Below are 22,689 nucleotides of genomic sequence, written 5' to 3'. Positions count from 1 at the left end.
CAAAATGGCCAATAAGCAACTAGTTACTGGCTGAGACCACTCCTGCAGGGACAGACAGGCTGCTCAGAGCTCCCCACTCTCACTGGTGAACAAAGAAGCTTCCTCCTATCCAAGTAAGGATATGGGCAACACAGGAACTATGACACAGCCTAGAATTCAGCAATACCTGTAAACTGGACTATTCTAGTTCAGAAAATGCAGGAAACAAGGATAATTTTTTTGGGTTTTTTTTCTTTTTTTCACTTAAACACAGAAACTAGGCACAGGAATACAGTAAATGCTTTTGATCGACTAGCACACTTGAGTGTCTAGCCTACAACAATTAAACAAGGCAAAAACAACTTTTAAAGTGCAAAACACACAAAAAATGCAGACAAATGCAGAAAAACAAACTTTGCAGAAAACAGATAGTTAGAAACTTGCTTTTCGGCGAGACTAAACAGTCGCTGGTAGGAAAGCAGAAAAAAAATACTTATAATCTGTTAAAGTCCCTCTTTCACTGACTGCTGCTTGTAGGACTCTACAAGACAACACGAGGACCTGTGCTGAGTCTGTTACAAGCGCAAAACCGCACTAAAGCGGGTTTAAAGGCAGGGAGTTTGAAAGAGATAGGAAATTACCCAAAACGGCCAATAAGCAACTAGTTACTGGCTGAGACCACTCCTCCAGGGACAGATAGGCTGCTCAGAGCTCCCCACTCTCACTGTTGAACAAAGAAGCTTCCTCCTATCCAAGTAAGGATATGGGCAACACAGCAACTATGACACAGCCTAGAATTCAGCAATACCTGAAAACTGGACTATTCTAGTTCAGAAAAGGCAGGAAACAAGGATGTTTTTTTTTTTTCTTTTCTTTCTTTTTTTCACTTAAGCACAGAAACTAGGCACAGGAATACAGGAAATGCTTTAGATCGGCTAGCGCACGTGAGTGTGTAGCCTACAACAATTAAACAAGGCAAAAACAACTTTTAAAGTGCAATACACACAAACAAATGCAGACAAATGCAGAAAAACAAACTTTGCAGAACTCAGATAGTTAGAAACTCACTTTCCGGTGAGACTAAACAGTCGCTGGTAGGAAAGCAGAAAAAAATACTTATAATCTATTAAAGTCCCTCTTTCACTCACTGCTGCTTGTAGGACTCTGCAGGACACCACAAGGAGCTGTGCTGAGTCTGTTATTAGGAATAAGTATATTAGCGGGTCAGCCCAGTTTGGAAGGTTTGGAGACAAAGCGAGAGAGGCAAGATTACATTGGGTTGGACATGTGCTGAGGAGGGATGCAGAGTATATTCATAAAAAGATGCTAAGGATGAAGCTTCCAGGTAACAGGAAAAGAGGAAGGCCTAAGATAAGGTTTATGGATGTGGTGAGAGAGGACATGTAGATGGTCGGTGTGACAGAGCAAGATGCAGAGGACAGGAAGAAATGGAAACAGATGATCCGCTGTGGCGACCCCTAACTGGAGCAGCCAAAAGAAGAAGAAGAATGTAGAGCAAGGTATGTGTTAAGCAACAGTACATACCTGCCCTTGAAAGCAAGGATAATATACTAAATTCCGGCTTACTAAACATATACTGGTCCTCATGATACATGCAAACAGACCCCAAAACTGCACCCAGCTTGTTAAAGACAAATTTAGCTAGGTACAGGCTGTGTTTTACCCCAATGAAAAGGAGAATAAGAGGCTAGTGGTGCTCCTGGTTAACCCCAGGCATTAATAAGCTAATTTCTACTAAGGATAAAGCATGGACAACCTTATAAGAACTGACTGGATCCTGCTGTTTCCAGATTGTCCATGCTTTTTCCTTTGTAGAAAGTAGTTTGTTAATGTCTGGGTTAACCAGGGGCACCACTGGCCTCTTATTCTCCTTCTTATTAGGGGAAAATACAACCTGTACTTAGTTAACTTTGCCTTCTAAAAAGCTGGGAGCAGTTTTGGGGGTATGGTTGCATGTATAATGATAACCAGTATATGTAAGTGGGAATTTAGTATATTACTCTTGTTTTCAAGGATAACCCTGTAGGTAATAATACAAAGTGTTTTTTCTTTGATTTTAAGGACCAGTTTGACATTATAGTGCAATGATCCCTTAAATTGTATGGGAGAATTGTGATTTTGAGACAACTATGTTTTACATATATGATGATGAGACCAAGTGTGAAGTAGCTTGTGGTTTGGATCTTTATTGATTGCTAGACTTGCTGCTCTGAGTTGTGGTGCAGGAGAATTTTTTTAATGTTTCTAAATTAGAGTTACTGGTATTTATGTTGAAGTAATCTGGGATAATTGTGTTATGAGAAATTTCTGCTGGAAAATATTATGGAGTTTGGAGTATGGAGCAGTTGTTGCAGAATGGATAATGAGAGGAGAGAAGAAATGAAGATTACACAAAAGTGAAGGCTAGTATGGTCTCCAAGCACCAAGTCATCTATTATCCAGTTATAATTAAGTTTAGTTTGGGTCAGTCACAGTTTTTTATGGTGACCAATACGTTGTTACAGAGCTGGAGGGAAGCTCCTTCTTCTGGTCTCTTGCCTGGACTGTTACTGTAGAAAGAAGTGTAGTGCAATTGTATGCATTGTGATGGGCTAAGTTGTGGTCATGCCTGAAATGTGAGGTCGTTCCTTATTAAAACAAACTTGTAGTCCTGCACTTTTGGTTACCTTTGTAACCCTTAGGTTGATTTGGCTTTCTACATTTTGTAATACTTTTGTAATGTTTTGTAATATGTTGCATTCTCTATTAATAAAATTACAGAAGTGTCAACACCCTAAACTCCACTTTTATTTTTCTCCCCATTTTAAAGACTGTATGCCTGCCTGTTGACATAACAGTCATTGTTCCTCATGTACTGTGCCATTATTGGCCATCTCAATATGTTTGTTCTTCATGAATGACATTTATTTATTTATTTATTTATTTATTTATTTATTTATTTTGCCCAGAATGGCTTGTACGTAACATCAGTCTTAATGGAGAACCCTAGCTTGCATTTGCTGAGATATTATCTATATGAGAGGAATAGGGTGGCTGCGGTGGTGCAGCAGTTAGCGTTGTCACCTTACGCAAGAGGTTCTCTGGTTTGATTCTTGGCTGAGGTGCCTTCTGTGCAGAATCTGCATGTCCTCCCTGCGGTCACGTGGGTTTCCTCCATGTTCTTCAGTTTCCTCCCACACTCTAAAGACATGCATCAGGTGGATTGGACACTTTAAAATTGCCCCTACGAGTGAGTGTGTGTGTGTGTGTGTGTGTGTGTGTGTGTGTGTGTGTGTGTGTGTGTGTGTGTGTGTGTGAGTGTGTGTGCGTGATAGTAGTATGGATGAACGACTGTGGCAGGGTTAACCACCCGACAGTGTAAACCTTGGCTCAATATAACTGTCATTGTTGAAGTGACACCCCGACCCCTTGTGCAAAAATGGAAAAAGGGGTTGAGGATGGATGGAGGAATGGATCTGACAGCAGCACAGAGTAATTCACAGTCACTATGTATAATGAAAAGCACACTTTTGTAATTTTCTTCATTTTTTAAGTCTTGTTTCAAAGAGGAATGCAGGAGCTATGTAACCAGAATGTTTCTGTTTTCCAGATTGGTTCTTACTTTGGAAGTGTTCTAACAACAGCTGACATCAATCAGGATTCAGAAACAGACATTCTTCTTGTTGGAGCACCAATGTATATGGGGACAGGGAAAGAGGAACAAGGCAAAGTTTATGTGTACTCCCTTACTGACAAAGTAAGTACTGTATATCTATTATTGAATAAGGCCTAGACAAATATGTGGTTTATCGTATAGCTGAGTAGAAAACATGATAATGATAATATTCTTCACTTTTTCTTCTAAACATTTTGTTTCTTTGACTAGGTAAGTGAAATTGCCAGCAATGCACCCTTTTCAGCTATAATCTCACTGACCAGGAATGCAATACGTGTGTGCACATAAACTCACACACACGCGCACACTATATATATATATATATATATATATATATATATATATATATATATATATATATATACAGGTGCAGTAGATTTGGTCTCAACATACTTTTATCAGGTGCTGTGAATTTTGGTAAATTTCGTCAGTGGTTACAGTGTTAAATTTTATTACAGTGGAGCTACCACCCGCATAGTCCGTTGGTGTGCTGCAGTTAATCATGCAGTAATGTCATCAGTCCAGGAAGATTAATGAATGACATGTGTCATACGTGTACCAATAACATGAAGGCTGCATCTCTCACAGTTTTCCATGAAATGTAATGAATGTGGGATAGTAAAGTACAGCAAACACAAAACCCAACCACAAATGATATCAAGTAGTTCATAGGTTCATAGGTTCATAGGTTCATACTAGGCTATCTGCCCTGGGGCATTTATAAGCCTAGCCCGATTGTGTTTGGCTTACGCCACCCCTTGATCTGAGTGTTACTGTGCCCTTTTTAAAGTTTAGTTTACTGTGCCTCTGTCTAATAGTGACACGGAAGTAATCCCCGGGACAAACCTACGATCCCCCATCCACTCATCAAGATTCTTCTTGAAGAGAGTCAGTGAGGTGCTCTGCCTAACATGAATTGGAATTCTATTCCAGAGTGAAGGGAGCCTAGTAGGCTACAAAGGGGGAACTGAACCCACTGGCAGCATAAGACATTAACAGCAGTGCCTTATCATATTGAGCTACATGCCTAAGTCCACTGTAACATGCTCCCAAAGTCATGCATCAACCATCCATAGTGCTGCTAATGATTACTGAATGTACTACTTAAGTGGCAATACTCTAAACAGCAAGGTTTGGCAGCTGTCCTCCTTTATGTAGAACACTCTTGATAGAAGCAGTTGTATTTAGCAAAATAACTGGTAAAATAGCAAATATCCTTAACTATTAGTGCAACACATGTTTCCTAACATTCCTGCTGCACTTGCATTAAACTATTACCATTGTACCTGAAGCAGCTTAATATTATAGGACAGAAGAGAAACAACTGGCATTCTATATTAGCCTTTTTGTAGGGTAAAGATTTAACTACAGTTTGTATCTCTACTTGTAGCTATGATTAATCTTGTCAAATCATATATTTCCAAAAATAAATTACCACTCTGGACACTTGATAGGATTTCAGCCCTGTAAGAAAACCCATACCTACCTTGACCTTATATGAAATGACTGTATTGTTAATATATACATCTCTACTGTCTCTAACATGTATACTAACCCAAATGCTCTCTCAGGCACTCCAGCCTCCTGTCATGCAAGCATGTTTTGAGCAATTGTTTTCTGGGCTGAAGAGAAAGAAATGTGAGTGCATTACACTTTAGCATAACAATCAGCAGCAGTCTGCAGGTGAAGGTAAGCTACGGATTACTTACAGTGCATAGGTGGTGGATGCACCTTCACCTCAAACTCACATCAGCCCAGGACTTCAGGAATAGGTCACTTTAAGTCCTGGTAATAGTGATAGCATTGTTCACCATTATGAGGATTCCAGTGGCACCTAACAGGCTTTGAGACAAGCTGTTCCAGCCCTCTTATTTATACTGAGGGCCTTGATATCCCTCATTGAGGAGCCTTGCCCTGTAGTTCTGGTGGTAGAAGAATGTTTTGTTTTGTTTTTTGACACCAACATTGTGTTCAGAATTCACAGTATTGCCTCCCTCACATGATATAATGATGTCTGTCTCATGTTGCATTGAGAAATGTTTGAAAATTCAGTCACACACTTTTTCACGTGTGCTAGCTGCCATAAAATGGCAGACAGCTCGCCTGTACAAACTTAATGCAGAAAAGTACTATATGACTGCATTTGAACATAGCAGTTTGAGCTATGAAATATGCTGAGCTTCTTGGTATATCCTTCCAGTACACAATGCATTCCACTAACTTCATTCTCAGTATGTGTTGTCTGGAACTGCAGATCTGATACTAGTGGTGTGAGCTGAACCATACCAACAGCAGCCCAGGTGTTTCCATGATACTGCTTAGAGCTTAGCATGGTGTTTAGCCAGTATACCAAAGTGAAAACTGAATGATTCAGAAATAGTTCTGCAGTGAGACCTCATTTGCATAATCATTGCACCCACACAGCCAAAGTAACATGATATAAGTAAGAGGGAAAGCAGTAAGCCTCATCATACTATGGAAGAAACCATGAAACAGCAGAATTCCTAGAGAATGTAACTGTGATGGACTGTCTTTACCTGGGCCAGTAATCAAGGAGCCTCAGTCCTCACCACTAACACCACTGAACTAAAACAGGAATGGATTTCCTCAGTATTTCTAATGCAACTCTCTGCAACTCTCTGCATCTTGCACAATTTCCCTCCAAGAGCAGTTCTATGTGACAGACACACCCACACCTGGGTATTTGATGATTACACACACCCACTCCTGGGAAATGCTGGCACAGAATTACTAGCTGTGCCCTCTTATGCCTCAAAAATAAGGTAACAATGCTGCCACCAGCCAGTCACTTTCAGACTCTTACAAGGGTATCCAATTATACTGAGTAAAATCAATGCTAAAATAAATGGTAGAGTGTAATCCAAGCAGCAAGGCTTTTTGGAGTGGCCAAGGCGTTACTAGAATAAGCACAAGTACTCTCAAGATGTTAAAAGTAATCTCTAAAAGACCAGAAACAATAAAAGGTACAACATATTTAATAATAAATAACATAGAAAACACAAGAAGATTAAATATTTAAGTGCAATAAACATAAGAGTTTCAGACACAGGAGAAATAAAAATAACACAGTTGGACAGATTCAAGCAGATGCAGAAAAACAGTACTTACATAATCTCACTGTTATCACTGATTGTCTAGAGAAGAACTGTACCTTATAACTTGATTAATACAGCAAAGCAAGATTAGATGCTGAGTTGCTTACTTCCACAAGGCAAGGTGATGTTCTTCCAACTTTTAACTGAAATGAATTGACTTTGATAACTGTCATAGGTTTTTATATCAGGTTCCAAAGAAAAAAAAAATAGCTGATCTGTGAGTTTCATCCCCTCAGTGCTGGTTATAGAATGACATCACATTTGATCACATGACTCTGGTAGACTACAGACTCAGAGCTTTTCTAAGATATGTTGCAGTGTTTGAAAAGTATACAATTCTCTGTGTAAATATAAATATTTAATCAGTTATAATAACACTTTTGATATATTTTAAATATAAGCATCCATACATGTCAGTGTAATAGTCAAATGACAGAAAATCATTTACAAAACTATTTACAAAACTCCAGCTAACTATGCTGGCATATGTTACACATGCACTTCCCTATTCTCCCTTTTACAGATGGCAATACCTCACATTGTCACATCCCCCCCCCCACCATTGAAGATTCAAGCAAGTTTCTCAAGTGACCCTGGAAAACACATTGCTTGAGAGAGAGATGGGCCTGTCTGGGAACACATCAACCTATACTCTGTCTTGTGAGTCCATTTGCATTGACATTTGCTGGAAAATGGACTGGCTAACACAGGGAGTCATCCCAAAGCCTCTGCAAGCTTTTGGAATGCCTGATCACAGGCTTGGATCCATAACACCTTATCTGGCCTGTTTTTCCTTGTCAAGTATGTGAGGGGAGCAGCTATTGTACTATAATTGGGAATTAACTTTCTGTAGTACCCTGATATCCCCAAGAATGCCCTCACCTGTTTTTAGTAACAAACTTTCTGTAGTACCCTGCTATCCCCAATAATGCCCTCACCTGTTTTTGGTAACAGGTCTGATGCCCATGCAGTGGCCCAGCAATCAAGGAGCCTCAATCCTCACCACTAACACCAGTGAGGGGCATCAATATAGGGAAAGGATAATAAATATAACACACAGTAAAGTACAATTTCCCTTAAGAGTACACGGAGATCACAGTCAGTCTAGGGCTGGTTGCTCCCTTTTTCTTCTAGGTCCACAATAAAACTTTCCACTGGTACAACTATAGGGTTCAGATCTCAGCCTAGAGGGCAAGCTAAAACCTCCAGCATCCTCTATGTCCAACTAGTGCTTCACGTCCCTGCCAAAGTAGCTGACACACATACACACTCACTTTGAGATAAGAGTTTATACAACCACACAGACACTCCTGGGAAAGGCTGGCACAGGTTCTCCAGCTGTGCCCCTTTTACCCAGACTATACGGTAGAAATCACTGCCACCACCCAGCTAATATTTATTAGCTACTCAAACGCCCTTAAAAGGGTGTCCAATTATCACTGTGCAATATTATTATCCAAATGGTAAGAGCAACCTAACAGTCAAGACTTATTTGGAGTGACTTGGTACAGTATCACTATATACATGCAATGTACTCTTAGAGCTTAAATTATCTCTACACAAAACAGCTACAGATGGAAGGTTTAAAATATTTAATAATAAATAAAAACACAAGACAATACTTCTTACTACACAGTGCTAGTCAAGAGTTCAGAGATCACAGAGAAATACTTAAAATAATACAGTAGCAAAAGTTCTGACATCACAGAAAAACAAACTAGTCTAATCTTCCTATTTCCTAGCTATATCTAAGAGAAAACACAATTCTAAATAACTTACATTTAGAGCAAAGCAGTGCTGGTGATGTTGGATGTTCTCAAGACAAAAATGCTCTGAGCCCTCTGATTTTCCCCTCTTTGAATTGATAGCACAGAGCTGCTTCACATGACATCATTCTTCACACTTCTCTGGTATCCCCAGGATAACAGAAACTACATTTACATTCTTTACACCTTGTCAAAAACCAGAGGAATAAATGACATTTATACATGCAAATTCTAGCCATTAACTCTGGTCTTAAAATAGTAGGCAGGATGCCTCCCTCTAGACATATTGGCTCCAAATGTTGACATCAAAGACAGTCATAAAATGCTTGACTTAGCTTTCTTACAGTAGAATGCACTGTTGTTACATTTTTGCAGTTCAATATCCAATGCAGTCTTTTTACTTTTAAGAGAACAAACCTGTGGCTTTCATTAATATTTACAAATTACAGGATTATCTACAAAATTCTATCTGGCAAGGCTGGCAGCCTTTACCTATCTTCACACATCTCCCTCCCTGGAGAACTCAAGCTAGTTTTTCAAGTGACCCTTGAGAAACATTGCTTGAGAGGGTCAGGTCTATCTGAATATACCTTACCCCATTCCCTGTCTTGAGAGCTCATCTGCATTGGCATTGCTAATCCCACTGTGGTGCTGCACTGACATATCATATGCTTGCAACCCAAGGCTCCATCTTAGCAACTTGGCATTTTGCTGGCTAGCACTGTTTAGCCATATCAGGTCTGTGAGGGGAGCAGCTATGGTACTATAACTGGGGACAAACTTTCTGTAGTACCCTGCTGTCCCTAAGAAAGCCCTCATCTGCTTTTTGGTAACAGGTGCAGACCATGCCTGAATGGCTTCCACTTTGGCAGGTTCTGGCCTGATCTTACCACTCCCCACTCTATGTCCCAGGTAGGAGACCTCTGCCATACCCACCTGACATTTGCTGGGCTTAATGGTCAACCCTGCCCTTTGTAGTCTGCCCAGCACCTCCCTGATATGATGAAGGTGCTCTTGCCAGGAATGGCTGTAGATGGCAATATCATCTAGGTAAGCAAGGGCAAACCCTCCTGCTAGGATATGATCTACCAGCCTCTGGAAAGTCACTGGGGAATTTTTCATCCCAAAAGGGATCTTTGTGAACTCATACAAGCCAAAAGGAGTCACAAAGGCTGACTTCTCTCTAGCACTGGGAGTCAAGGGCAACTGCCAGTAACCCTTGGTAAGATCAATGGTTGTAAGATATGTAGTCCCTCCCAGCTGCTCTAGGGCCACATCTGTCCTAGGCATAGGGTAAGCATCTGACTCTGTGTGACTACTTAATTTCCTGTAGTCCACACAGAACCTGGTGCTGCCATCCTTCTTTGGCACCAGCACCATTTGGGAGGCCCAGGGACTGTTAGACTCTTGAATTACCCCTAGTTCCAACATCTTCTGTATCTCCTCCCTCAGATTCTGTTTGACTCTCTCAGTTACCCTATAAGGGGCCTGCCTAATAGGCCTTTGGGGTCCTGTATCCACCTGATGCTGCACCAGGTGGGTGTACCCTGGTTTCCCAGTGAACATGTCCCCAAACTCCTGTAACACTGCTCTGATTTCTCAAACTTGGGTAGGAGATAGCTGTTGAGGTGTCAGTCCGTGCCTCACTGAGGAGATCAGTCACCAGATCTCCCTCAGACTCCTCCTGCAATCCACTGCAAATGCTCAGCACAAGGGCCTCCCTATCATGGTAAGGTTTCATCATGTTAACATGATACAATTTGTGCCCCTGCCTCCTGCCTAGCAGTTCCACCATGTAGTTACCATCACTTATCTTTCTTACTACCTGGTAGGGTCCCTCCCAAGCTTCTTGCAGGTTGTTGTGTCTGACAAGAATGAGAACCATTACCTGCTGCCCTACTGCATAATCTCTAGCTCGAGCATTCCTGTCATACCACACCTTTTTCTGTTGTTGGGCTTCTGCCAGGTTCTTCTGAGCCAAGCCCATGAGTTCCCTGGGGTTTAGGACATATGCCACAACAGACTCCTTGTGAGATTCCCCCTCACTTTCCCACTCATCTCAAATTAAATCTAGAGGTCCCCTCGCCCTGTGCCCATACAGCAACTCAAAGGGTGAAAAACCTGTGGATTCCTGGGAACCTCTCTATAAGCAAACAACAGATGAGGCAAATATTTGTCCCACTCCCTCTTAAACTGGTCTGAAAATGCCCATAGCATGAACTTGATTATAGAGTTTAACCTCTCAACAAGACCATTAGTCTGGGGATGGTAGGGGTGGTCTTCAGGTGATTCACCCCACAGTACTTCCACAGACAAGCCAGAAGGTCAGACATGAAATTGCCACCTCTGTCAGTCAGTATTTCTTTTGGGAAACCTACCCTGCTGAAAATCTCTAACAAAGCATTTGCCACCTTTTCTGCCTCAGTGGAGGACAAAGCCACTGCCTCAGGGTATCGTGTAGCATAATCCACTACCACTACGATATACTTTTTCCCTGTGGAACTTGGGGTACTCAGAGGCCCCACAACATCCATAGCTACCCTTTGAAATGGCTCCTCAATCACAAGCAAAGGTATCAAAGGAGCTCTCACCTTGTCTCCTGCCTTGCCTACCTTTGTCACTGCTAAGAGGTCCTGCAGTACCCTGTTACATCTCTGGAAATTCCAAGCCAGTAGATGTTCTGCATAATACATCTCTCTGTACATTTTATGCCCATATAACCTGCAAAGGGAATATCATCAGCAATATCTAGAAGTGCCAGATGGTAGGCTCTAGGCACTACCAACTGCTGTAGTCTCTCACCTTCTAGCCCTCAGGGGTCCACTCTCTATACAGTAACCCTTTGTCCCAGTATACAGATTCCTCCTTCCCTTGAGAATCAGGTGCCTTACTAGCTATCTGCCTCAGGCCTTGCAGTGTAGGGTCTGAGAGCTGAGCCTGTCTCAACTCTCTCTTTGTAACCCTTCCCAGCTCCCCTTCCACAGGAAGTCTGGCATCCTCTGACAGTGGCGCCTCACTGTCAGCCTGGGTACTACTACTCACCTCTACCTTTGCAGTCACTCTGTCCAAGGGAACATCAATACCCACAAGCATCTGTGGCTCACATTCAGTCTCACTGCTACCGTGTAGCTCCCTCCCTGAGGTAACCACCTCACCAGTCCTGGCTACAGGTATGCAGTCAGTCTGGGTCTCCCCCAGGCTACCACACCCACATGCTTGTCTCCTAGCCTGACTGCGTGTAACTGCATAAGCACATGGTATTGCCTCATCTAAATCCTTCCCTATCAGGACATCTGCAGGATGGTAGTTCGGTACCCTTGTTGTCTCAACCTACTATTGGCATTTTGTCTTTCCTACTTACTGGCTCTCTCACCTTTTGTTCTCCACCTTGCCTCCCTGGACATCTGTATGACACATGGCCCCACTGGTTGCATTCAAAACATTTAACCCTAGGTCCTGGACATGTACCTGGACTAGTGGCTTCCCCTGCTACTGGCAGATTCTGTTGGGGCAGTCTGTGCTGCCCACCATGGGTTCCTTTAGACCCATGAGCAGTACTTGGGGTCCCTTTCCTGTGCAGGGATACCCTGCTTGCTAGGTATAGGTCTCCCTTCTTCCACAACTCATATGAAGTAGCACATTATCTATCAGCTAACCAGATCCTCATGTCCTCAGGCAATGTGCTAAGGGCTTGTTACCTCACCAAAAGGTCTGTCAGCCATTGAAAAGTGGTGACCTGACATCCACTCACCCACTTATGAAAATAAGTGCTCAGTTCAGCAACATATTCACACACACACTTTCATCTGCCTTGCGTCTGTGCTTACAAAACATTTTCCTATATGTTTCAGGTGTTAGCTTAAACAATTCTAACATGTGATTTTTAACAGCAGTATAATCAAAATATTCACAATCAGCAAGTTTAGACAACACAGTTACAGATTTACCAAGGAGTAAGGGGGTCAGGAACTGTACCCAGAACCTTTGGTCAACATCATACTGTTTACATACCCTTTCAAACATATGAATGAAACTATCAAAATTATCCTTCTTTAAACCACGGAATGTACTGACCTTTTGTGCTTCTGGGGTCCAGTTACTACCTTCCCCATTACCCCCACGACTCTGGTGAAGAGTCAGCATCTCCCTCTCATGCTGCCTCTGCCTCTCCTATTCCTCAGCTTCCAGGTGTAGCCGTTTCTCATTCTTCTCAGCATACAGATGTCTGAGTCTCTCAGCTACTTCTATTTCCAAATGCCTGGCCTCCACTCAAGTCTCTTTAGCTCCAGATGGATTTTTAAGTCCTTTGCAGAAAGGTTGAGCTGTCCATTCTCTGAGGGTGGTACATCTCCACTGCCAGTTTGATCATCCTCCTAGTTGCTATTTCTGATGCAGCTGTGACCAAAGCTGCAATCATATCTGCCTTAGTCAGGTTTCCATGCAGCAGTCCCCTAGTCTGGCACATCTCAGCCAGCTGGCTCCTGGTCAGCTTTCTGTACTCCTCTGCTGACATGCTGCCTGCTCTTCCTGACTAACTAAGCTAACAAAAGAAATAAAACAATTGTGATATGAACTCTGTGTATTCACTGCATGTCTGATTTAGAGTATAAATCACTTTCAGTGATCACTGTACACAAGCTACAGGAATTCACTCTACCCACACCACTACAAGCCAATTAGTATTTCCCAACCAATTAATATGTGATATGGATATCCCACCACTGCCAAACAATTAATATGTGATGCCCGTGCACTGGCCCAGCAATCAAGGAGCCTCAATCCTCACCACAAACACCAGTGAGGGGCGTCCATACAGGGAAAGGATAATAAATACACACACAGTAAAGTACAATTTCCCTTACAAGCACACAGAGATCACAGTCAGTCTGGAGATGGTTGCTCTCTTTCTCTCCAGGTCCCCAATAAGACTCCCCACTGGCACAGCCATAGGGTCCAGATTTCAGCCAAGTGGGAAAGCTAAAACCCTCCAGCACCCTCTCTGTCCAACCAGTGCTTTGTGTCCCTGCCCAAGTAGCTGTCACACACACACTTTGAGATAAGAGTTTATACAACCACACAGACACTCCTAGGGAAAGCTGGCACAGGTTCTCCAGCTGTGCCCCTTTTACCCAGACTATACGGTAGAAATCACTGACACCACCCAGCTAATATTTACTCAAAGGCCCTTAAAAGGGTGTCCAATTATTACTGTGCAATATTATTATCCAAATGGTAAGTGCAACCTAACAGTCAAGACTTATTTGGAGTGACTTGGTACAGTATCACTATATACATACAATGTACTCTTAGAGCTTAAATTATCTCTACACAAAACAGCCACAGTTGAAAGGTTTAAAAATATTTAATAATAAATAATAAAAACACAAGACAATGCTTCTTACTACACAGTGATAGTCAAGAGTTCAGAGATCACAGAGAAATACTTAAAATATTACATTAGCAAAAGTTCTGACATCACAGAAAAACAAACTGGTCTAATCTTCCTATTTCCTAGCTATATCTAAGAGAAAACACAATTCTAAATAACTTACATATAGAGCAAAGCAGTGCTGGTGATGTTGGATGTTCTCAAGACAAAAATGCTCTGAGCCCTCTGATTCTCTCTCTTTAAATTGATAACACAGAGCTGCTTCAGATGACATCATGCTTTACACTTCTCTGGTGTTCACAAGCTAACAGAAACTACATTTACATTCTTTACACCTGGTCAGAAACCAGGGCAGTAAAGGACATTTATGCATGCAATTCTAGTTATTAATTCTGGTTTTAAAACAATAGGCAGGATGCCTCCCTCTAGACATATCAGCTCTGAATTTTGAAATCAAAGAGAGTCATAAAATGCTTGACTTAGCTTTCTTACAGCAAAGTGCACAGTTGTTACATTTTTGCAGTTCAATATCCAATGTAGTTTTTTTTTCACATTTAAGAGACCAAGCCAGTGGCTTTCATTAATATTTACAAATGACAGAATTATCAACAAAATTCTATCTGGCTGGGCTGCCAACCTTTACCTATCTTCACAACAGGAACAGGCCATGCCTGAATAGCTTCCACTTTAGCAGGTTCTGGCCTAATCTCACCACCTCCCACTCTATGTCCCAGGTAAGAAACATCTGCCATACCCACCTGACACTTACTGAGCTTGATGGTCAACCCTTCCCTTTGCAGTTTGCCCAGGACCTTCCTGACATGCTTAGGCTTCATCATGTTAACATAGTAAAATATTTGCCCCTAACTCCTGTCTAGCAGGTTTACCATGTAATTGATTTTACTGACCTTCCTTACCACTTTGAAGAGTTTCTCCCAAGGTGCTTGCAGCTTATTGCATCTGACAGGAATGAGCACCATAACCTACTGGTCCATGACATACTGTCAGGCATGAGCCTTCCTGTCATACCAAACCTTTTTCTGGTGCTGGGCTCCTGCCAGGTTCTCCTGGGTGAAGCCCATGAGTACCCTAAGCCTTGTCCTGGTATTTAGGACATATGCCACAACAGACTCCTTGTGGGATTCACACTCACCATCCCACTCATCACAAATCAAATCTGAAGGCCCCCTTACCTTATGCCCATACAGGAACTCAAAGGCTGAAAAACCCCCTGGATTCCTGGGGTACCTCTCTGTATGCAAACAAAAGATAGAGCAAATATCTGTCCCACCCTCTCTTAAACTGGTGCAAATGCCCGTATCATTGTCCTTAGTCCAGAGTTTAACCTCTCCACAAGACCATTAATCTGGGGTGGGTAGGGAGTGGTTTTTAGGTGCTTCACCCCACAACGGTTCCACTGACAAGCCAGCAGGTCTGACATGAAGTTGGCACCTCTGTCAGTTAGTATTTCTCTTGGGAAATACAACTCTGCTGAAAATCTCTAGCAAAGCATTTGTCACCTTCTCTGCCTCAGTGGAGGACAGAGCCACTGCCTCAGGGTATCTAGTATCATAATCTACTACTACCAGGATATACTTCTTCCCTGTGGAACTTGGGGAGCTCAGTGGCCCCACAATATCCATAGCTATTCTCTGAAATGGCTCCTCAATCACAGGCAAAAGCATCAATGGAGCTTTGACATCGTCCCCTGCCTTGCCTACCTTTTGGCACTGCTCACAGGTCCTGCAGTACTGTGTTACATCCTTTGCAATCCCAGGCCAATATTAGTTCTGCATAATACATCTTTTGGTGCACTTTATGCCCATATGAACTGTAAAAGAACTGTCATGGGCTATGGCTAGAAGTGCCAGATGGTAGGCTTTGGGCACTACCAACTGCTGTATTACCTCACCTTCTAGCCCTCCCTCAGGGGTCCACCGTCTATACAGTAACCCTTTGTTCCGGTATACAGATTCCCCTTTTCCTTGAGCATCAGATGTCTCCTAAGCTACCTACCTCAAGCCACTAGAGATAGGGTCCAAATGCTGAGCTTGTCTCAACTCCAATTTTGTGACCATTCCAAGCTCCCCTTCCACAGGAAGCCTAGTATCATCTAACAGCAGTGCCTCACCATCACCCAGGGTACTACCTCTCACCTCTGTCCATTCAGTCACCCTGTCCATAGGAACATCAGTTCTGAGTAGCAGCTGTGGCTCACCTACAGGGTCACTGCTACAGGGAAGCTCCCTCCCTGAAATAGCCACATCACCAGCCACAGTTTCAGGTGAGGGAATCTGTCTGGGTCACGCCAATGCAACAGACCTACATGCCTGTCTCCAAGCCTGACTGAGTGTAACTGCATGCAAACAAGGTATTGCATTACCAAAATCATTCCCTATCTAGACATCTGCAGGAATATCCTCAAACACAACTACCTGCTTGCCTTCTTTTCCACCCTCCCTGTCAAATTGAACCCTGGCCAAAAGTATTTGGAATAGGATCCCTCCTAAACCTGTCATTGGAGTAGACTGCCCAAGTGAGTACTGCTCCTCTTTAACCACCGCAGTCTTCACAATAGTTATGTCAGAGGCTGTGTCTGTATTAGCAATGGCTTGTCTTCCATCCACTAGGATGGGATACAAACTCTGGTGATAGTTGTACCCCTGTTGTCTCCAAGTAGCTTACTATTGGCACACTGTTATTCACACCTGATGGCTCCCTCACCTTTTGTTCCCCACATTGCTTCAGTGGACATTTTTTTGTGCTACATGTCCCCTCTGGTTACACTTAAAACATTTAACCCGTGATCTTGGCCGTGTACCTGAACTAATGGCTTCCCCTGTTACTGGTAGACTCTGTTGGGGTGATTTAGGCTGCCCACCATGGGTTCCCTTATATCCATGTGCAGCACTGCATATCTTCTTCTTGTGCAGTGATGCCCAGCTTGCTAAGTAGAGATCTTCTTTTCTCCCCAGCTCAACTGCAGAGTTACACTCTCGGTCTACCAACCAGATTCTCATATCCTCAGGCAAAGTATTAAGGGCTTATTCCCTCACCAAAAGATTTGCCAGCCTTTCAAAAGTGGTAATCTGTCACCCACTCACCCACCTATGAAAGTAAGTACTTAACTCAGTGATATAATCAACTACACTTTCATCTGCCTTTAGTCTATGTTCACAAAACATGTTTCTGTAAGTTTCAGGTGTTAACTTATAACAGTTCAATAAACATTGTTTCACTCTATCATAGTTTAAACAATCAGTATCAGATAATTTAGAAATAGCAGTTACAGCTTTACAATGGAGTAAGGGGTTCAGAAACCATATCCAGAGCTCTTGGTCAACATTATACTGTTTACATACTCTTTCAAATATATGAATAAAACTATCAAAGTCATCATCCCTGAAAATTGTGGAAGAAATTTACTGACCTTAATTGCTTCAGAGGTCTGGTTATTTCCTTCCCCATTACCTCCGTGATGCTGATGAAGAGTCAGCATCGCCCTCTCATGCTGATGCTGCTTCTACTTTTCTTCATCCTCCAAATGCCACAGTCTCTCTTTGATGTCCAAATGCCACAGTCTCTCTTCAGTCTCCAAACGTTTGGCCTCCAGTTTATCCTGACACGTCTTCTCCTATTCTTCAGCCTCCAATTGTTGCAATCTCTCTTCAGTCTCCAGTTCAATTCTCTTTAACTCTAGATGTATTTTTAAGTCCTCTGAGGAAAATGTAAACTGTCTTGTTCCTGAAGACTGCACAACCCCAACACAAGACTGGTTGTCCTCCTGGCTACGGGTCTGCTCTGCAGCTGCAATTAAAGCTGAAATCATTTCCTCTTTAGTCTGGTTAGCACAGGCCAGTCCTTTGGCTTTGTGATCCTTGGTCAATTGGCTCTTAGTCAGCTTACCATAATCTTCTGCTGACATCTTTGCCTGCTTTCTCTGACCAAACAAAGCTATCAAAAATAAATAAAAAAAACTGTTGTGGAAATGAAACTCTGAATGTTTACCTTGTGGCTGTTGAGAGTACAGACTCCTTCACTGACAATTGCATACAGGCTACTGAAGTTCAATTAATATCCCACTGCTCTGACACTAATATGTTACAGACCTTCTTTACCCAGTCCAGTAATCAAGGAGCCTCAATCCTCACCAATAACACTGCCGAGAGACCATCATTAAAATAAAGATGGATTTACTCAATATTTTCCAATGCAGCTCTCTGCATCAAGCACAATTTCCCCAAGAGCAGTTCCAAATAACTGATACACCCACACCTGGGTATTTGATTTACACACGCACACACACACACACACACACACACACACACACACACACACACACACACACACACACACACACACACACACACACACACACACACACACACACACACACACCTGGGAAAGGCTGGCACAGATTTACTAGCTGTGCCCCCTTATGCCTAGACAATAAGGTAACAATGCTGTCATCAGCCAGTCACTGTTAGTCTCTTACAATGGTATCCAATTATACTGAGTAAAATCAATACTAACATAAATTGTAGAGTGTAACCCAAGCAGCAAGGCTTTTTGCAGTGGCCAAGGTGTCCCTAGAATAAGCACAAGTACTCTCAAGATGTTAAAAGTAATCTCTAAACGACCAGCCAAAATAAAAGGTATAAAAATATTTAATAAATAATAAAATAAAAAATATAAGAATATTAAACATTTAGGTGCAATAAACATCAAGAATTTCAATCACAAGAGAAATAAAAATAACATAGTTGGACAGATTCAAGCAGATGCAGAAAAAAATATACATAGCTAATCTCACTGTTATTCCTGACTGTCTAAAGAAAAACTGTTCCCTATTTAACTTAATTAATACTGCAAGGCAGGATTAGATGCTGAGTTGCTTACTTTCACAAGACAAGGTGATATTCTTCCAACTTGCACTGATCTAACTGAACCGAACTGACTCTGATAACTGTCATAGATTTGTATATCAGGTTCCAAAGAAAATAAAGCAAAACAGCTGATCTGTGATTTCCATTCCCTCAATGCTGGTTATAGAATGACGTCAGATTTGATCACACTACTCTGGTAGAGTGCAGACTCAGAGCTTTTCTAAGATCTGTTGCAGTATTTGAGAATTATAGAATTCGTTGTTTAAATATAAACATTTACTCAGTTACAGCAACAGTGTTGATACATTTTTAACATAAGCATTTATACAAGTCAGTGTGATAGTCAAATGACAGAAAATTATTTACAAAACTATTTACAAAACTCCAGCTAACTATGCTAGCATATGTCACACACACACTCTGTCCTATTCTCCCTGGTACAGATGGCAATACCTGACATCATCACAGTAACATTCACCTTAAACAGAACACTTGCGTAATTTTAACGTATATCAAGATAAGTCTGAACGTTTTCAGCTTAAGAATTTACTGTGCACCGATGGTGGCTTCATTAATTAACCACATATAAAGTCATGCCAGTACTTTGCCTTAGCTGGACGATGCCTTACTCTCCTTTAACTCCACTTCCCTAGAAATTATAGATTGCCTGGCACCTATTTGAACCAAAAGAATAAGATCTAATCATGCCCCTTGGCTAACTAGAGCCACAAAAGGATATTGGAAGCTTAAACATAAGCATAAGAGAAATGCAGACTTATTAAAGTATAAACAACTCCACAATCTATCAAAAAGACATATAGCTAAAGACAAAAGAGAGTATTATTTCAACCTGCAAAAGAATCACAAAAATAACCCAAAGCTATTCTGGTCTTCTATTAGTACTTTCCTACACCCAGGTACAAAAACTAATCCCTGCCCCTATCCTGACAAAACTTCAGATCAAATTGTAAGCATCTTTAATTCTAACTTCATTGATACTTTAGTCAAAATTACAACCACATTTTCCCAACCACTCCCAGCTTATAGCCTCCTAAATAATATTCTGCTCTCTTTGAACTTACAGCCCTAGTCACCTCTCTCTTCTTCAAATAAATCTAGTCATACTACTTCATGTAATCACACCCCATCATCCACTTATTTTAACCTATCCAAATCCTCTTCCTTGCCAGAATTCAGGCTCTCCACTGTCCCTACTGCAACTATCAAACAACTTCTCATGAAACTGAAGCCCTGCTCAAACACTGCCGATGGCATACCAGCTGCGTTTCTAAAAATTGCTGCTGATGCAATTGCTTATCCTATTAGTATCCTTATAAACAGATCTATCCAAGAATCCTATGTTCCCTGCCTGTGGAAAAAGCAATCATACTACCTCTCCATAAAGGAAGGACAGCAACCGATATAACAAACTTTTGTCTTATAGTTATACTATCACCAGTCTCTAAACTCATAGAAAAATGTGTACACATGCAACTTTTGCAATTCATTCTCAAGAACCATATCTTTTCTCCAACTCAGCATGGTTTCAGATCAGGGCATAGTACTTCTACTGCTTTGATATCCTTCTTGGACATAATTAAAGCTCATATCTCAGGAGACATTATTTCTACTTTATTCTTAGACCTGTGAAAACCCTTTGACACTGTCTCTCACACTCTCCTCCTTTCTCAGCTCTCCAACATAGGTCTAACCAGTCCTTCTCTCAGCTGGTTTAAGAGCTACCTTACTGACAGAGTGCAAGCTGTAAAATGGCTAAATTCTGAATCCCCATACATTCATAACCTGACCGGCATTCCACAAGGTTCTTTAATAGGCCCTCTACTATTTGATATTTTTATAAACAACCTCCATCTTTCAGTTCACCAAGGGTCATTAGTTCAATATGCAAATGACTCAACAATTATCTGCTCTTCTGACAATCCATCTCAACTGCAGCAAATAACCCAAACTGCTTTTACTTCCATAGAGACTTGGCTCCACAATAGCCATCTCTCTTTAAATCCAAACAAAACTAAGCTCATTATTTTCACCCCAAAGAAAAGCACTCCCATTAATAAATCTCAATTCCACATTATTTCTCTAAACAGCACAAATATTGAACTGGTTACACATACCAAACTGCTAGGAGTTATAATTGATGACCTAAAATTTGACCTACATGTACATAACATCAGCAAGGCACACAGAAAACTAGGACTACTCTATAGGAATAAGCATTTCCTCACTCTTTCTACTAAAAAAGTGCTAGCTTCAACTTACCTACTTTCCTGCGTCCTGTATGGTGCAGTTATACTAGCCATCCTACAATCCTCACTCAAAAACAAACTAGAAACTTGCTGTAACAAGATAGCAAAATTTGCTACATCCAATCTCTAGTCCACCCACCACTGCATTCCTCTAAAATGTTAAATTGGCTCAAGTTCCCCCATTATCTTACCTTACTTCACCTTACTATCACATACAAACTCATCACCAAACCTCAGGATTGTCCTGCTGTACAGTCACTGTTCTCCCATTATAACCCTAATAGGCCCCTTAGATCAGAAAATCAACTTCTTCTCCAAATTCATAAACCTAATCTACCCGCTGGCCAGCATCTTTACTCATGGGTCATAGCTAAAATATGGAATTCCCTTCCTATTAACATTCGCACAACTCAATGCACCTCCTTATTCAAATCAGCTCTGCGGACATATCTCCATTCTAAATGGATCTGTAACTGCTCTATGCCTCCTCCTGCCATAACCTAGACCTAGTTGATGTCTGACCAGCAAAATCAAGGATTAGACTAATTGTGTTGACTTAACTCTTCTGAAATATAATAATTCAGCTGTATGAGACTCTCATATATAATTTTTTTGAATTTTCTCCTGCTTTATCTTGTTTTCTACTATTAAATTGTACTTTTTGAATGTATGACTTGCATTGTACTAGATACTCCTTTGTAATTCCTGAGGAGCTTTTCTCCTTTTGCCTTATACTGTATTCTGCTTTTGTTTTATATACAGATTTGCTATTGCATTAGATACTTTATTTGCATTTTCTTTGAGGAGCTTTTCTCCCCAGGCCACCACTGAAAATGGGCTCTGCTTGGCCCTGTGGAATTTCCCAGTTAACAAATTCCAATAAATAAATAAATAAATAATTTACAGGGATTTTTAAACAAAAGTGCACTGAGAGGAAGTACGTGTACTATTAGTAATTGCTGTGGAGAGGATAGTGAAATTTAAGGGGCATCACACCCACCTAAACTTCTCCAGTCACATATGCAAGTCATACAGTCTCGGATTGCAATATTTGTGCGTTAAACAAAATTCATTGTTGTATTCTGTTTGCTTCACCACATTTGCCAAAGTGTTTCTGACAGTGCCAGGTAACATTGATGTTATTCTGGAGAGCTGCAGTAGTATAGTTGTTGTACTGCGTGGGGATTTGGTCATCAGTGTTATATGACTGACATTTAATTGCACAGCGTAGTTTTTAATATATATATATATATATATATATATATATATATATATGTGTGTGTGTGTGTGTGTGTGAAGATCACATACAGGCAGCAGGTGTATGTGTTATGCAGAGAACATTGTTAAAGTAGAGTTGTATGACACTCCTGATAAGTATGTTTATACCAGTGTTATTCATACCTGTAGATCAATGTCTAAAGGATAGGCTAAGAGGAAGCACATGGAAGGGTCTGCTCACAAACCAGTGAGGAAGGTCTTTTTCTCAGATACTGAGAATGAAGTGCTCATCTAGGGCCTGCATCTCTATGGTTGATGGTTCTTTGGCTTGGATGCTACTGACTAGGCTTACTGTGACCATGCCTGCAAAGATCTGGTGTTGAGTATAAATG

The 22,689-nt window shown here is 41.4% G+C and overlaps 1 protein-coding gene across 1 annotated transcript in view; it reads left to right on the top strand.

Moving 5' to 3' along the window:
* The window catches only part of ITGA1 (integrin subunit alpha 1), a 2,125,719-nt gene that overhangs the window by 1,387,296 nt on the left and 715,734 nt on the right, over positions 1-22,689 (top strand). Inside the window, exon 13 of the mRNA XM_044077325.1 lies at positions 3,590-3,736. Coding sequence (XP_043933260.1) covers positions 3,590-3,736 — 147 coding nt within the window. The remainder of the gene's footprint in view (positions 1-3,589; positions 3,737-22,689) is intronic.

The sequence above is a fragment of the Protopterus annectens genome, chromosome 1.part1 (genome assembly GCF_019279795.1).
Source record: "Protopterus annectens isolate FY-2018-M chromosome 1.part1, PAN1.0, whole genome shotgun sequence".
NCBI classification, from domain to species: Eukaryota; Metazoa; Chordata; order Ceratodontiformes; family Protopteridae; genus Protopterus; species Protopterus annectens.
Note: the sequence above shows the minus strand (reverse complement) of the source record. Positions and strands in the feature narration are given on the sequence as shown.